This window comes from Leucoraja erinacea, chromosome 4 (genome assembly GCF_028641065.1).
Source record: "Leucoraja erinacea ecotype New England chromosome 4, Leri_hhj_1, whole genome shotgun sequence".
Lineage (NCBI taxonomy): Eukaryota > Metazoa > Chordata > Chondrichthyes > Rajiformes > Rajidae > Leucoraja > Leucoraja erinaceus.
Window position 1 is genome coordinate 32,292,375 of NC_073380.1, and position 18,140 is coordinate 32,310,514.

The 18,140-nt window shown below is 44.6% G+C and overlaps 1 protein-coding gene across 5 annotated transcripts in view; it reads left to right on the top strand.

Annotated features, from left to right (window-relative positions):
* Positions 1 to 18,140, top strand: part of pde7a (phosphodiesterase 7A) — a 101,476-nt gene that overhangs the window by 45,606 nt on the left and 37,730 nt on the right. For all 5 annotated transcript variants that reach the window (XM_055633972.1, XM_055633971.1, XM_055633970.1 and 2 more), the window contains 3 exons: positions 4,533 to 4,593; positions 6,000 to 6,083; positions 16,005 to 16,156. In XM_055633972.1, the coding sequence (XP_055489947.1) occupies positions 4,533 to 4,593; positions 6,000 to 6,083; positions 16,005 to 16,156 (297 nt within the window). The remainder of the gene's footprint in view (positions 1 to 4,532; positions 4,594 to 5,999; positions 6,084 to 16,004; positions 16,157 to 18,140) is intronic.

The window sequence follows — 18,140 nt, forward strand, 5'->3', positions numbered from 1 at the left end:
ATCTATATGTTTTGATAATTGAGTTCATTTTCTGAATCTAAACTGTTAATATTAATAGTAAACTGCATCCCTGCTCTATACATATGGTACATTGCTTTTACCTTTACCTAATTTTGTTATTCAGCCAATTTATATTGATTCTGTTATTTAATCCTATCTTCCATGCCATATTCTTTCATAGGTGCCTTTTATTGAAGGCTCATTTGAAAACTCGATTAAAATCTACTGCTTTATCTTTCTCCATTCTTTCAGTTAGCAGATTACTTAAGTGTTACTTGGCCTTTTGGAATTGATTTCTGTTTTAAAATCACTTGTCTTTCTGGATTCTTTATTAATTTGTATATCAATCTCAGTTGCTTCCCTATTACTGACTTGCTTAGTTGACTTGTTCCCTTTCCAGTGTTTGCCAGTCTTCCTTGTTGCCAATAGAAATTGTGTTTTTTGTTTTAAATTCATACTATTGCCTTTGCTGAACCCTCCCATGGACCCATTGTTTCAAAGGAATTCCTGAGGCAGTAAGCTGGAAGCTGTTCATTCTCTCTAGAGGGCACATACGTAAAGAAGAGATGCCTTTGTGTACAGGGTTGCCAGCTTGTTCTAAATTGCTCAGAGATTTTATAGATTTTTGTATCACAAGCATCAAGGCTAGGAGAAAGATTTGCAAAAGTGCCTAGAGCTCTTTTACTTATTGGTATAAATTTCAAGAGCAGAGTGCTTAATGTACCGACAATGCAACAATGAAATTCTTATTTGCTGCAGCTTAAGAGTCCTTTCAAATACAATAGCAAACAAGATAAATATATAATAACCAAAATACTATAAATGAATCATCGTAATACTAGGTAACCATATAGTGCAAAAATAAAGTCTGTCGTGCAACTAAAGCTGCAGTCCTAAGAAGGTCATAGTTGCAGAGGTTGGTGTTCTGTAGTGATCAAGAGCATAATGGTTGCTGGGGAAGAAGCTGTTCTTGAACCTGGTTTACAGGCTCATGTAACTTCCTGGACCCATTGGCATTGAAATGACATGGCCAAAGTGGCATGGGTTTTTGTCGGCTGCCTTTTTTGAGGCAGCTCCGCCTATACATTCCTTCAATGGAGGGGAGGCCAGTGCCTACGATGGCCAACGCAGTGTCTACCATGTTCTGTAGTCTTTGTTCCTGGGTGCTTGATTCGATTGGGACATTGGTACCAGTTACATAAAGGTTCTTGATATTGCTACTGAATACTGTGCCCAATTTGTTGTTTACATCCAAGATTTAATCATTCTTGTCCACTATTTGTCAGGTGAGTTTGTCTGTGAACAGGTGATCGACGGTCAAAAGGAACTCTGGGTCGAAGGGCCAGTTACCATGCTGTAAATTTAACGGAGGCGTATTCCACGAGGAGCAGATCATGTGGATTTATTTATTTTAGAATGTTGGAATGCAAAGGGGAGTAGATGACCCTTTATACAAGAACCTTCATCAGATACCATCAGGAATATTATGTGTAGGAAAGAACTGCAGATGCTGGTTTAAATCGAAGATAGACACCAAATGCTGGAGTAATTCAGTGGGACATGCAGCATCTCTGGAGAGAAGGAATGTGTGATATTTCGGGTCTATCTGCCCAGATCTGCCTCCGTTCTACACCAAATGCTGGAGTAATTCAGTGGGACATGCAGCATCTCTGGAGAGAAGGAATGTGTGATATTTCGGGTCTATCTGCCCAGATCTGCCTCCGTTCTATCTGCCCAGAGAGTTTACCTCCACTGTTGTGACTGCAGCCTATTTCCCTCCTGATGCTAATGCCAAGCTTGCAATGAAAGAACTGCATACAGCCATTAGCAAACAACAGACTCACAACCCCAAGGCAGCCTTCATTGTTGCGGGTGACTTCAATCACTCCAACCTGAAGACTGTACTCCCCAAATTCCACCAACATGTCTCCTTCGCCACTAGAGTAGACAAGACACTGGACAAAGTCTACACTAACATGGCTGAAGCTTACAAAGCTGTCCCCCTCCCCCACCTTGATCAGTCTGATCACCTCTCATTGTTCCTGTTCCCTAAGTACTCCCCACTCATCAGACGGGTTAAACCAACTGTAAGGACAGTTAAAGTCTGGTCAGAGGAAGCGGACTCCACACTTCAGCAGTGTTTTGGAAACACTGACTGGAAGGCGTTTGCAGCCCAGGCCACCCTTGACTCCCACACGGACATTGATTCCTATACATCCTCTGTTCTGGACTTTATAAACTCCACCATCAATAGTGTCACCTCCCTCAAACGGGTGGGTGACCATATTCCCGAATCAGAAGCCATGGATGAACAGCGAGGTCAGGCTACTGCTGAAAACATGGGACACCGCTTTCAGGTCGGGCGATGCTCGAGCCTACAGTTCATCCAGGGCTAACCTGAAGAGGGGCATCAAGAAGGCCAAGCACTGCCATAAGCTCAGGATTGAGGAGCACTTCAACAACAACTCCGACCCCCGACGCATGTGTCAAGGTATCCAGGCCATCACGGACTATAGACCCACCAACACCACCCCCACATCCAGCGATGCCTCCTTCCTTGAGGAGTTTAACCACTTCTATGGCCGCTTCGACAGGGACAATCTAGAGACGGCCATCAAGGCTGTGCTCCCTGCCGATCACCAGCCCCTCACACTCACCCCCTACGACGTGTACGTGGCACTGAGTAGGACTAATGCACGTAAGGCTGCTGGCCCTGACGGCATCCCCGGGCGCGTCCTCAGGGCCTGTGCTGCGCAGCTGACAGACGTCTGGACTGACATCTTCAACCTGTCACTTGCCCAAGCAGTTGTCCCCATGTGCCTTAAAACCACCTCCATCGTGCCAGTGACAAAACACTCCACTGCGGCGAGCCTCAACGACTTCCGCCCAGTTGCACTTACCCCCATCATCACCAAGTGCTTCGAGAGGCTGGTCCTGGCACACCTCAAAGGCTGCCTACCCCCCACACTGGATCCCTATCAGTTCGCCTACCGCAAGAATAGGAGTACGGAGGATGCCATCTCAACGGCACTTCACTCCGCCCTCTCCCACCTCGACAACAGAGACACTTACGTAAGAATGCTGTTCATCGATTACAGCTCAGCATTCAACACCATTATACCCTCTAAACTGATCACCAAACTCGGTAACCTGGGCATCGACCCCTCCCTCTGCAACTGAATACTGGACTTTCTAACCAACAGACCCCAGTCTGTTAGGTTAGACAAACACACCTCTTCAACCCTCACCCTGAACCCCGACGTTCCACAGGGCTGTGTGCTGAGCCCCCTCCTCTACTCCCTCTTCACCCACGACTGCACACCTGTACATGGTACTAACACCATCATCAAGTATGCAGATGATACAACGGTGATTGGCCTCATCAGCAACAACGATGAGTCGGTCTATAGGGAGGAGGCCCAGCTCCTAGCAGCATGGTGCGCTGACAACAACCTGGCCCTTAACTCCAAGAAGACCAAGGAGCTCATTGTAGACTTCAGGAAGTCTAGGGGCGGCACGCACACCCCCATCCACGTTAACGGGACGGAGGTGGAACGTGTTTCCAGCTTCAGGTTCCTGAAGGCTCACCAGCGTCTCTTCTTTCTGGGGAGACTGAAGAAGGTCCATCTGTCTCCTCAGATTCTGGTGAACCTCTACCGCTGCACCACCGAGAGCATCCTTACCAACTGTATCACAGTATGGTATGGCAACTGCTCTGTCTCCGACCAGAAAGCACTGCAGAGTGGTGGTGAAAATTGCCCAACGCATCACTGGTTCCTCACTCCCCTCCATTGAGTCTGTCCAAAGCAAGCGTTGTTTGCGAAGGGTGCTTAGCATCGCCAAGGACTGCTCTCACCCCAACCATGGACTGTTTACCCTCCTCCCATCCGGGAGGCACTACAGGTCTCTCCGTTGCCGGACCAGCAGGTCCAGGAACAGCTTCTTCCCTGTGGCTGTCACACTACTCAACAATGTACCTCGGTGACTGCCACTGCCAATCCCCCCCCCCCCCCCCCCCCCCCCCGCCACTCCTCCCCCAGGAAATACACACTATGACTGTATTCATGTAATTAGATTTATTTATTGAAATCATATTCGATGTCGCTCTTCCAGGGAGATGCTAACTGCATTTCGTTGTCTCTCTACTGTACACTGGCAATGACAATTAAAGTTGAATCTGAATCTGAGACCCTTCCAAAACGTCACCCATTCCTTCTCTGCAGAGATGCTGCCTGTCCCGCCTCCAGCATTTTGTGTCTATCAGGGATATTATGTTCCATTCAGGAGATGGAACCCAAGGAAGAAATTCTGGTCTAGATGGTGGAAATATTCTAGATGGTGGAAGTCTAGAGCATTATTATTCCCCCAAGAAACTGATTTTTAGGAACATCAGATTAAGCACAGATTATTCTTTCCCTTGTGTAACCCTAAACATAAAGAACAGTTTATTTTTAATAGTGCATTACAAATGGTGGAAAGGTTCTTAGAGTTGAATACTATATCAAAACCTCTGTCCAATTTATATTTTTCAGAGACGGGGGGCAATATCGTATGAAAGCTCAGACCAGACTGCTCTGTACATTCGTATGTTAGGTGAGTAAACCAACACGTATTATTGTGAAGTGACCCAAATGAGCAGAAAGTAAATATCTATTAAAGTTATCTCTTGCTTGCTCTCATTCTCAGTCTTGCTCTGGAATGTCCATAGCATTCATTCTGATTAGTCTGGTTTGCTTCTGTTATCATTTGATGTTGGTGTTGGTTCTTTTCCCTCCACCTCGAGCTCCATTTTCTGCTACAGCAACTTCTAATTTGTCTGTCTCTTCTCATTTCAGGTAGGAGGGGACAGGTAATTTATGTGGTGAGGTAACATCCTTTAAGTGGCTATAATTCTATTAGATTTGGCTAATTTGCTAGTTGCACAAGATCAGTTTCGGATTTAATGATTGCTATCAGTCTGTTGCTGTGTTACTTCAAGAAATCCCCCCCCCCCCCCCCCCCCCCCCGGCCACTACTTCCCTGACTTGCATTGTTTTGCTCTCGTGACCAGTTTATGTTTGCAAAATTCTCCTCATGGGCTTTGAAAATGTGGACTGCCCTCCACTATAATTGTTTAACTTTCTATTCTTTATTCTTAATCACTAATGCTGCTTTCTACTTAAATTTCTGTGGTACCATTTTGGCAACTGTGGTGCCCTCTTATTGTCACTAACCATATCCTCTCCCCTTCCTTAAAACTTCAAAAAGTAACTGTTGGAAGAACCATGAAAATAAGAATAAATAAAAAAAATTATGTTTTTCCAAGAAGTCTGTAGTTGTTGCACTAAAGCTCACAAGGATACTTGTGAAAAATCATAAATCTCTTGATTTAAAAAAATGCTTATAATCGGTTCATAGCAAGGATTATTAAATTAGTGACATGATGTGCATATGTGTGAGAAATACATCCATAGTGAGTAAAGAGTGCAGGCGAATAGCAGGAGAAGAATGTTTATTGTGTGCTAAGAAAAGCATTGTGGAGAGAGGAGATAATCAACATAACTGTGGCATGATCAAATATGGCAGGAGGGTGGATTTGTGCTGCTGAAGATAATTGGCTTAAAAGCGCGACTTGGGGGTTTGGGGTCAGCTGGTAAGAAATGATTAATGTTCCATCTAGCTGCATGGGTGCTTTAGCTTGAGATTGGTAAGGACCTTAATGTAGAGAATTAGTCCTGAGAAACAACATTTAAAAATCCTTCAACCATAGAAAATGTCTGACCAAAAATGTCAGAATATTCAGCATGACAATACAACCTGGTCAACTAAAAATTGCATTAATATCAGATTCTCCAAATGAATTGCAATTGGTGTACTCTTATTTAATTATTTGAAACCATTCGTTGGTTTAGTTATCTTTTGCTTTTTAGGTTATGCCTCATGCTTGGTATGATTCTGTCTGCATCAATGAACCCATGAAATGTCTTAATTATACAAAATATTTCAACATCTTTTTGCAGGGGATGTACGAGTGAGGAGCCGGGCAGGATTTCAACCAGAAAGAAGGGACTCTCATCCTTACATTGATTTCCGCCTTTTGCACTGTAAGTATATTTGGGTGTTGTGATAATACTGACAAATAAATTTCCTAGGAGTTTGAAGATTTATTAACAAATAAACAGACTTAATTGCAAGAAGCTGCATGATTTTATACTTTCAATAGCAAATTAAAGTAAGTTTGAAAGCAAGGAAATGTGTGCCAGAAAATTATGTGGGAGTTACATTTCATAGTGTTAAAGTTTGTGTTACTTCAATAAAAGTCAACTCATTAACATTACCGAGGACCAAAATCTTTTACGTACTTCAGGATCATATTAGAATACCAAAATAGTCCATAATTTTACTTCTTCCCAACTGGCGTTTTGATTTCTTCTTTCTGCCACATCAACCGTAGTTGGTGACATGACAAATCTTTTGAAACTTCTTGGAGGCACTAAGATGTTAAAGGGACACTTGTTCGTCATCTTAGTGATTATATCTATGTGCTAGGCACAGGGCAGTTCACCCAAGATGTTAAAATGCAAGAATCTGAAACTGCTAAGTGGGCTGAGGAATAGTTGATGGAATTTATTACAGAGAAATGTGAGGTGTTACATTTGGGAAGTCTAACATGGGCAGGGCCTACACAGTGAATGGTAGGACTCTGGGGAGTGTTGTAGAGCAAAGGGATCTCAGAGTGCAGGTGTATGGTTCCTTGAAGGTGGAGTCGCAGGTAGATTGGGTGGTCAAAAAGGCTTTTGGCACATTGGCCTTCATCAGTCAGAGTATTGAGTATAGGAGTTGGGAGGTTGTGTTGCAGTTGTATAAGACATTGGTGAGGCCGTATTTAGAATATTGTGTTGAGTGCTGGGCACCGTGTTATAGAGCGATAGAGGTCCATCAGCCCAAGATGTCCACAACGGCCAACTTGTCCCAGCTACACCAGTCTCACCTGCCTACGTTTGGTCCATATCCCTCCAAACTTGGCCTATCCATGAACCTGTTTAACTGTTTATAGGAAAGATGTTGTCAAGCTGGAAAGGGTGCAGAGAAGATTTACGAGGATGTTGCCAGGACAAGAGGGTCAGAGCAGTCAGTCAGCAGAAAGACTATACATGATTAAAATCGATCTATTTACAACGGGGTCGGCAACCAGGTTCTGCATAGGGGCCAGGACGCATGTCTGTGAGCGGATGGTGGGCCACATCTATCACGTTTACACATGGTTCCCGCCCCGGATGGCAGGCAATAAATCACGTGTTCACGTAGATCCCGCCCCTTCGAGGACGCCATCCAGAGCACTAGCCCCCTGTTACGGGCGCTTACGAACAAGGCGCACCTATGGACCGTTGCCTTGGCTCTGTCCACACTCACTTGTCCCCGGCCTATTGACAACCCTGATCCCGACAGTGAAGCCCAGACACAGAAGGTACGCGGCCGTGCCGGCGGCTTTGCGCAGGATGCGGTACAGTCAGTGCCCGGCGGCTCCACCATTGCAGCCGCCAGCGCAGGCCTCCTTGCGTCACCGCGCCTGGGCGCCGCAGTCTCAGGCCCGAGAGGTACCAGAGATGACGGAAGTCTGCGGGGCCGGATGATTACGGGGGGAAAGAAATGCAGGCCGGATGATTTCGGGCTACGGGCCGCATTCGGTCTGGCGGCCATTGGTTGCCGACCCCTGATTTACAGTGTGTAGATACATGATAAGGGAATTACGTTTAGTGCGAGGTAAAGCCAGCGAAGTCCAATCAAGGATAGTCCGAAGGTCACCAAAGAGGGAGATAGTAGTTCAGCACTGCGCTCTTGTTGTGGTAGGATGATTCAGTTCTGATAACAGCCGGGATGAAACTGTCCCTGAATCTGGATGTGTGCGTTTTCACACTTCTGTACCTTTTGCCTGATGGGAGAGGAAATAAGAGGGAGTGGCCAGGGTGCGACTTGTCCCCGATTACGCTGCTGGCCTAGCCGAGGTAGCGTGAGGTATAAATGTTATATTAATCATACTGTTGATCAGTAAGGAGGACATGCTGTTACCGATCTGCATTGATTGAGATCCGCCAATGAGAAAGTGATGGATCCAGTTGTAAAGAGAATAATGGTACTATACAACATGATGGGGGTGGGGTGGGGGGGGGTCCTGGGTGCGAAGATGGCATTTGAAACGTATTAGATGGGTTGACATTTGAAGCGTATCATTCCCAAAATGATCTTGTGCTCTTTCAAATCTGCATTAAAGTAGTCGACTATGAACTGCTTGGTTATAGGTAAATACATAGAAAATGCAATATGCCCTACAATGAAGAGGGCAAAGCTTTACCTACTCTTAGGAAATTTGGAAGGGCGCCAACAAAGTTACAAAAGTGTTCAATATAGTCCTTTTACATTAATTTCTTCCTCCCCCTCCCCTCTCCCCCATATGCCGGGGGCCTCTTTGTTCTCGACGGCACGTCGGGCTCGGCTAACCAGCAGCACTCACACTGGCGAGGGCACGTCGATGCCCCATTCGCTCGCCGACTGCCCTGCTCGCTCACCAGTGTCCTATTCACTGCCTCGCTATACTGGCAGCCCGGCCCAATCCTGGTGGGCTCGCCTAGAATAGGACACCTCCAAAATCAAACCGGCAATCTGTGAGGAACCACAGGCCATGAGAAAAAAATGTCAATGAGTATCTATTATGTTTTTGTTGTGAAGAAAAGCATGAAGATTAGGGAATTTGGGACACACGGGAAATGTCTTGAGTCCAGTCTGTAATATGGTCTAGGAGGTGTTGGACGTCCTCTGGTGTACAAAGGCAGATAAATCTTCTGGGCCTGATCGGATATATCTGAGGTCACTGGGGAGCTAGAGAAGTGACTGTAGGAGCCCTGACTGAGATGTATGAATCACCTAATGTGCCCCTATTTAAAAAGAGTTGCATGGAAAATCCTTGGAACTATAGGTCAGTGAGGCTAACATATGTGGTAGATAAGTTACTGGAGAAGATTCTGAGGGATAAGATTTATATGCATTAGATAGAACCTGATTATGGTCAACATGGTTTTGTACATGGGACATTATGTCTCGTAAATTAGATTTTTTTAAAAAGAGTAACTAAATAGAGCAAGCCGTTGATGTTGTTTATATTTATTTCAGCAAGGCCTTTTAAGGATCTATATGGTAGGCTGTTCTGGAAGGTTTGGTTCCATGGCATCTAGGGAGAGAATTGGCCCCATTGAAGGAAGCAGAGAGTGGTGGTGGAATGTTGTTTTTCAGATTGGAGGCCGGTTTCTAGTGGTGTGTCAGAAGGATTGGTTCTTGGCCAAGATATGATTAGTAAGTTTGCAGATTACACTAAAGTGGAATGTATTATAGACAGTGAATATGCTTCTCAAAAATGGGATCAGCTGGGCAAGTAGGCGGAATAATGGTTAATGGAGTATAATGCAGATTTAATGAGGTGTCACATTTTCACACTGAGTGGCTGGGCTCTGGGGTATGTTGTAGAGCAGAGAGATCTAGGAGTGAATGTACACACTTCCTTGAAAGCAGTTCCTTGCTTGACTAACCTTGGAATTTTTTGAGGATGTAACTAGGAAAATGGACAAGGGTGAGCCAATGGATGTAGTGTACCTGGACTTTCAGAAAGCATTCGTAAGGTCCCACATAGGAGATTAGTGGGCAATATTAGGGCACATGGTATTGGGGGTAGAGTGCTGACATGGATAGAAAATTGGTTGGCTGACAGGAAACAAAGAGTAGGGATTAACGGGTCCCTTTCAGAATGGCAGGCAGTGACTAATGGGGTACCGCAAGGCTCGGTTCTTGGACCGCAGCTATTTACAATATATTAATGATTTAGATGAAGGTCTTAAAAGCTAATTTGCAGATGACACAAAGCTGGGTGATAGTGTGAACTTGGGAGGATGCTATGACAATGCAGGGTGACTTGGACAGGTTGGGTAAGTGGGCAGATGCAGTTTAATGTGGATGAATGTGAGGTTATCCACTTAGGTAGCAAAATCAAGAAGGCAGATTATTAACTAAATCGGGTTGGCAACCTACGGCCCTCAGGCTGAATGCGGCCCGTAACCCGAAATTATCTGGTCCACAGGCGGTTTTTTTTCCATAATCATCCGGCCTGCAGACTTACTTCATTTCCAGTACCTGGAAAGTCATTTTTGGACCAAAGGTCGGGTGAAACACTGTGGGGGGGAAAAGACGCATTCAATCCTGCTGCCCATCGCCCTGCGTGAGGCCGCACTCCTTCTCCGGGCCCAAGGTCACGGCGCCCAGGCGCGGTGACGCAAGGAAGTCCGTGCTGGCGGCCGCAAGGCAGAGCCGCCAAATGCCGAGCTCTGGCTTGCCGCCAAAGATACTAGAGGGGCTCCTCTAGTATCTTTGCTTACCGTATTCTGCGCAAAGCCGCCGACACGGCAGCGCCCCTTCTGTGTGGGCTTCATTCAGGATCGGGATTGTCAATAGGCTGGGGATGAGTGTGATATTTGAGCCACTGCCTTCAGGTTCACAAGGTTAATTGTCGGGATGGCGGGACTGTCATTGCTGAGAGAATGGAGCGGCTGGGCATGTATACTCAGGAATTTAGAAGGATGAGAGGGAATCTTATTGAAGCATATAAGATTATTAAGGGTTTGTACACGCTAGAGGCAGGATACATGTTCCCGATGTTGGGGGAGTCTAGAACCACGGACTACAGTTTAAGATTAAGGGGTAAGGTATTTAGATCGGAGATGTGAAAACTTTTTCACACAGAGTTGTGAGTCTGTGGAATTCTCTGCTTCACAGGAGGCCGGTTCACTGGATACTTTCAAGAGAAAGCTAGATAGGGTTCTTAAAGAGGGGGATATGGGGAGTAGGCAGGAACGGAGTACTGATTGTGGATAGCCATGATCACATTGAATGGCAGTGCTGGTTTAAAGGGCCGAATGGCCTACTCCTGCACCTATTGTCTATTTGTCACAAGTGGATACAATGGTAAAGTAGACTTCTGGTACTAACTTCGTCAGTCATGATATTGTCTAAAGAAGTTGGCACGTCATGTTGCAGTTGTAAAAGACGTTGGTGAGGTGTTCAGTTTTGGTCACCCCTACTATAGGATGATGTCATTAAGTTAAAAAGAATGCAGAGAAGATTTGTGAGAATGAAGCCAGGACTTGAGGCCTTGAGCTTTCGGGAGAGATTGGGCTAGCTAGGATTTTATTCCTTGGAATGAATGAGGCTAGGTGCTGATCTAATAGAGATGTATAAAATCATGAATGAAATTGATAAGGTGAATGCACATTCCTTTACTTAGAGTAGGGGAATCAAGAACCGGAGGACATGGGTTTAAGGTGTGAGGAGAAATATTTAATCGGATCCTGAGTGGTATCTTTTTTGCTCAGGGTCGTGGGTATATGGAAAGAGCTACCAGAGGAGATACTTAACACACGTGTAATAACATTTAAAAGACATTTGGGCAGGTACATGGATGGTAAATATTTAAATGGATATGGGCCAAATGCAGGCAAATGGGACATCTTGGTTGGAATGGACAAGTTGAGCCGAATGGCCCGTTTCCATGCTGTGACTCTACGACTGTCACATTTCAGTTTTTGAGAATTTGCTTTGTTTAAATTGGACACCGCTGTTGTACATTGCAAAGACTGAGCATCTGATTTAAGGTTGGATGGGGTGAACTTTCTGGAAAAGCTCCAAATTGCACAATGAAAATTGGGTTGGGAGATTATAGACTATTTGTTTATATTTAGAATTAGGAAATAAAGTGATTAGTCATCATCAAGAAACACTTGGTTCTTCCTGATCTACAGGGTGACATGAAGCATTGGGATTCCGTGTGGCAAACAATTTGATTGTTTGTATGTCTTAGGTTTGTATGTCAAATCCACAACACAAACATAAAATCTGTTAAATTATGACTGGTGGAGATTGAACTATGACAATTTGCTGAGAAGAAATTCCTCAATTCATCCAATTGTGCTTTCAACTGATCTACCAAGCCTGGCCTTGCGAGTGGAGAGCCAGGTAATATTTATTCTGTGTGTAAATATTTTTATGTGAGTGAGGCTTTAATGAGGTGGAACAACACCAAGATGGTTTTACTGTGTTTATCCTGCACCTTTTTAGAATATATTTGAAATTCTAGGCAATTGTTTGATTCTGAGGAGGTATAGAAACATAGAAAATAGGTGCAGGAGGAGGCCATTCGGCCCTTCGTGCCAGTACTGCCATTAATTGTGATCATGGCTGATCGTCCCCTATCAATAACCCGTGCCTGCCTTCTCCCCATATCCCTTGACTCCACTAGCCCCTAAAGATCTCTCTAACTCTCTTAAATCCATCCAGTGATTTGGCCTGCACTGCCCTCTGTGGCAGGGAATGCCATAAATTCACAACTCTTTGGGTGAAAAAGTTTTTTCTCACCTCAGTCTTAAATGACCTCCCCTTTATTCTAAAGGGCCTGTCCCACGAGCATGCGACTCCATGCGGCAAGCGCGACCTAAAGGGCCGGTCCAACCAGCATTCTCCTGCATGCGGCAAGAAGCGGGGGCCGCGCGGAGGTCGAGTGAGTGACATGAAGTCGCGCGTGACGTACGGCGTCGAGGCGGCTGTGGGCTGGCAGGCTGTTGCTGCGCAGAGTTTTTGAACATGGTCAGTTTTTTGGAGCCCCGCGCGCTGTCGGGATCAGCTCCGCACAACTCCATACGGCTCTGGCGATCGAAGTGGGACCGGCCCAGCGAGGCCGTACGGCTCAAGCGACCACGTTAGGTCGCGCATGCAGGCGCATCCTGGTGGGACCGGCCCTTTAGGTCGCGCTTGCGACATGGAGTCGCATGCTCGTGGGACAGGCCCTTAAGACTCTGGCCCCTGGTTCTGGACTCGCCCAACATAGGGAACATTTTTCCTGCATCTAATTTGTCCAGTCCTTTTATAATGTTATGTTTCTATAAGATTCCCCCTCACCCTTCTAAACTCCAGTGAATACAAGCCTAGTCTTTTCAATCTTTCCTCATATGACAGTCCCGCCATCCCAGGGATCAATCTCATGAACCTACGCTGTACTGCCTCAACCACAAGGATGTTTTTCCTCAAATTAGGAGATCAAAACTGTACACAATACTCCAGATGTGGTCTTACTAGAGCCCTATACAACTGCAGAAGAACCTCTTTACTCCTATACTGAAATCCGCTTGTTTGCCAACATTCCATTAGCTTTCTTCACTGCCTGCTGTACCTGCACGCCAACTTTCAGTGACCGGTGTACAAGGACACCCAGGTCTCGCTGCACCTCCCCCTTATCTAACCTAACCCCATTGAGATAATAATCTGCACCCTTGTTTTGCCGCCAAAGTGGATAACCTCACATGTATCTATATTATACTGCATCTGCCACGCATCTGCCCACTCACTCAACCTGTCCAAGTCACCCTTCAACCCCCTAACATCCTCTTCACAGTTCACACTGCCACCCAGCTTTGTGTAATCCGCAAACTTGCTAGTGTTGCTCCTAATTCCCTCTTCCAAATCATTAATATACATGGTAAACAGTTGCAGCCCCAACACCGAGCCTTGCGGCACTCCACTCGCCTCTGCCTGCCATTCTGAAAAGGACCCGTTCACTCCTACTCTTTGCTTCCAGTCTGCCAACCAATTTTCTATCCATGTCAACACCCTGCCCCCAATACCATGTGCTCTAATTTTAGTCACCAGTCTCCCGTGCGGGACCTTATCAAAGGCTTTCTGAAAGTCTAGATACACTACATCCACTGGCACCCCTTCATCCATTTTACTTGTCACATCCTCAAAAAATTCCAGACGATTAGTCAAGCATGATTTACCTTTCATAAATCCATGTTGACTTGGACTAATCCTTTTACTGCTATCCAAATGCCCCATTATTATCTCTTTAATAATTGACTCCAGCATCTTTCCCATCACTGAAGTCAGGCTAACTGGTCTGTAATTCACCATTTTCTCTCTCGCTCCTTTCTTGAAAAGTGGGATAACATTAGCTATCCTCCAATCCACAGGAACTGATCCTGAATCTATTGAAAATTGGAAAATGATCACCCATGCATCCACTATTTCTAGAGCCACCTCCCTGAGGACCCTGCTATTTATCATCCTTCAGTCCCATTAGCCTACCCAATACTATTTCTCGCCTAATGAAGATTTATTTCAGTTCCTCTACCCCCTTAGATCCTCTGTCCTCCAGTACATCTGCAAAATTGTTTGTGTCTTCCTTAGTGAAGACAGATCCGAAGTACCTATTCAACTCTTCTGCCATTTCCTTGTTGCCCATAATAATTTCACCCGTGTCTGCCTTCAAGGGACCCACATTTGACTTTGCTTCTCTTTTTCCCTTAACATATCTAAAGAAGCTTTTACTGTCCTTCTTTATATTCCTGGCCAGCTTCCCTCGTACTTCACCTTTTCATCCCTTCTGTTGTCCTATGAAAGTTTCCCAATCCTCTGGCTTCCAGCTACACTTTGCTGTGTTATACATCTTTTCTTTTAGTTTTATTCTATCCCTAGCTTCTCTTGTCAGTCACGGTTGCCTCCTACTCCCCTTAAAATCTTTCTTCCTTTTTGGAATGAAATGATCCTGCGTCTCCTGGATTATGCCCAGAAATTCCTGCCATTGCTGTTCCACTGTCATTCCTGCTAGGATCCCTTTCCAGTCTACTTTGACCAGCTCCCCTCTCATGCCTTCATAGTCCCCTTTGTTCAACTGCATCACTGCCACTTCCGATTTAACGTTCTCCTTCTCAAATTGCAGATTAAAACTAATCATATTAATATCATTACCTCCAGCGGTTCCTTTCCCTTGAGCTCTCTTTATCATATCTGGTTCATTGGACAACACTAAATCCAGAATTGCCTTTTCTCTGGCCGGCTCCATTACAAGCTGCTCTAAGAACCCATCTCAGAGGCATTCTACATACTCTCTTTCTTGGGGTCCTGAACCAACCTGATTCTCCCAGTCTATCTGCATATTGAAATCCCCCATCACCACAGTGGCATTTCCTTTGTCACATGCCAGTTTTAACTCCTGTTGCAACTTAAACCCTATATCCAGGCTACTACTTGTGGGTCTGTAGATAACACCAATTAGTGTCTTCTTGCCTTTACAATTCCTCAACTCAATCCACAGTGACTCTACCTCGTCAGTCCCTATGTCTCCCCTCGCAAGGGACTGAATTCCATCGCTCACCAGCAGAGATACCCCCCCCTTCTCTGCCCACCTGCCTGTCCTTTCTATAGGATATATAACCCTGAATATTAAGTTCCCATGCCCGATCCTCCTGCAGCCACGTCTCAGTAATCCCCACAATGTCATATCTACCAACCTCTAACTGAGCCTCAAGCTCATCTACTTTACTTCTTGTACTTCGCGCATTCATATACAATACTTTTAATTCCTTACGCATCTCACCTTTCACATCGATCCCTATTACACTTGGCCATACTCTCCTATCCCTTTGTGAGCTTCATTTCCCGTTAATTCTGGGGTCATTAACCATCCCTTTACTCTCTTTCCCTTTAACTCCATCCTTGACTATCCCATTTGACACCCCACCCCCCTTATTCAGTTTAAAACCACCCGTGTAGCAGTGGCAAACCAGCTGCCAGAATGCTGGCAGTTTCCCCCTTACTCCAAAACAGATCCCAGTGATCTAAGAATCTAAATCCCTGCCCCGTGCACCAGTTCCTCAGCCACACATTGTTCTGGGCTATAGGTAGCCCAGAGTATTGAAGTTACCTTCGGCTGCCCACAATATTAGCCTGAGGGGAATGTTATTTAATGCAAATGTTTGTGAAATATATGATGATGGTTTAAGCCCCATTTGTTTTAAAAGACCATTCAGCAGTTAAACAAATTAAGATAACATTTGCAGAGTCCAGTGAAGCTCAACTCATGATTATTACAATTAAAGTAATTGCAGGGCAGGTAGGGTATGAAATAATCTTCATGTCATCCATTATTTTTGCAGTGCCACCTGAAACCGGAGAATTGGCTTCAGCAAGGAAGATAAGAAGGTTGTTAAGTTTTCAAAGATATTTTCGATCAGCTCATTTATTTCGTGATGTTTCTTCCCTGAACTCTCTCTGCATACTAGATGATGACTATGGTGGCCAAGCCCTGGTGAGTTCGAAATGCTGATTGAATATCAATGTTGCATAATGATGTTTTTTTAAATATTTCTATGCAGTAGTAGATTTTTGATTTATGGATAGAATTTTTAAGATGTTTGTGATCATGTAAGTTGATTTGTAAATTCAGTCAGATTTTCTCTTGTTGGTTTGCAACATTTTCTTCATTCTCATTGGAGTTTGATATTTAAACACATATCTCCTCATTGGATTACCTGGAAAATAGCTACCTGCTTTTGGTAGAGAATTCTACTAGGTAGCCAGTTTAAGACAATACCACAACGTTTTTTGCTTTTGTTACGATTGTATTATAGAGGAGAAAACCTAAATTGCAGACCACTATATTCAAATTTGATTGTGATCAGAAAATTCAATTGTATGGAGCATACAACAGTGTACTATGCAAAAAATAATTTCTGATATGAAAAGGAGCATAACTCAACTTTGAACCATACATTTCCTTGTGAAGTTGAGATGGGGAGGGGTTGTTGAGGGTTGGGAGGGGATTGTTTCCTTCTGTCCCCAAAGTGATCAATTCCATTGCCGCAATATCCCTCGGATTCCTATTAAACCTATCCCCTCTCATCTTAAACCTGTGTCCTCTAGTTCTTCATTCCCCAACCCTGGAAAAAATTGCTGTGCAAAAAATAAAGTTGCAGCCAGTCCAACCTCTCCCTTTGGCTCTGGCCCATGAGTTGTAGCAACATCTACATTCTTTTTCCTAACTTAATGGTATCATACCTATCATAAGGTGATCATAACTGAACATAATACTCCAACTGTGGCCCATTAATGTTTTGTACAACTTTAACATAACATCCCAACTTCCAAACTCAGTCCCCTGACTGATGAAGGTCGACATGGCAAAAACCTTATTCACCCCCTCCCGATCTAGCTGCGACGTAACTTATAGAGAAGTATTTATTTGTACAGGTGTCAAACTTTATGGGGAGAAGGCAGGAGAATGGGGTAGGAGGGACAGATAGATCAGCCATGATTGAATGGCAGAGTAGACTTGATGGGCCGATAGGCCTAATTCTACTCTTATCACATGATCCTGTGCTCCTAGATCCCTCTGTTCTTCAAAGTTTCCAACACCCTACCATTCACTGTGCACGTCCTGCCCTGGATTGACTTCAAAATGAAACCTCTCGCACTAATTTGTAAAAACTCAATTTGCCATTCCTTTGCCCACTTGCTCAGCTGATCAAGATCCCATTGTAATTCTTGATAACCATCTTCATTTTAGCTATGTGGCGTGATTGTTTAATTATAATTGATGAATCTTTTTAGAAAAATCAGGGAATTGTCATTATTGGCAGGCTGTTGAAGCTGCAGCCATTCAGGCAGATAGTGATTATTCTATATGTTTATGGGAGACTAGCACTGCAAGTTACCGATTTGTTTTACCTCTTTCAGTTACATTTCTGGTCACTGATAACTCCCTGTATGATAATTGCCGAGTGGGACTCAACAGTGGTATATTAAATGTCAAAGATTGGTGGTTAGACTCTTGTGTGTTCATGATCATTGCCTGGCACTTGTGTAGAAACATAGAAACATAGAAATTAGGTGCAGGAGTAGGCCATTCGGCCCTTCGAGCCTGCACCGCCATTCAATATGATCATGGCTGATCATCCAACTCAGTATCCCGTACCTGCCTTCTCTCCATAACCCCGATCCCCTTAGCCACAAGGGCCACATCTAACTCCCTCTTAAATATAGCCAATGAACTGGCCTCAACTACCCTCTGTGGCAGAGAGTTCCAGAGATTCACCACTCTCTGTGTGTGAAAAAGTTCTTCTCATCTCGGTTTTAAAGGATTTCCCCCTTATCCTTAAGCTTGTGACCCCTTGTCCTGGACTTCCCTAACATCGGGAACAATCTTCTGCATCTAGCCTGTCCAACCCCTTAAGAATTTTGTAAGTTTCTATAAGATCCCCTCTCAATCTTCTAAATTCTAGAGTGTAGCATGA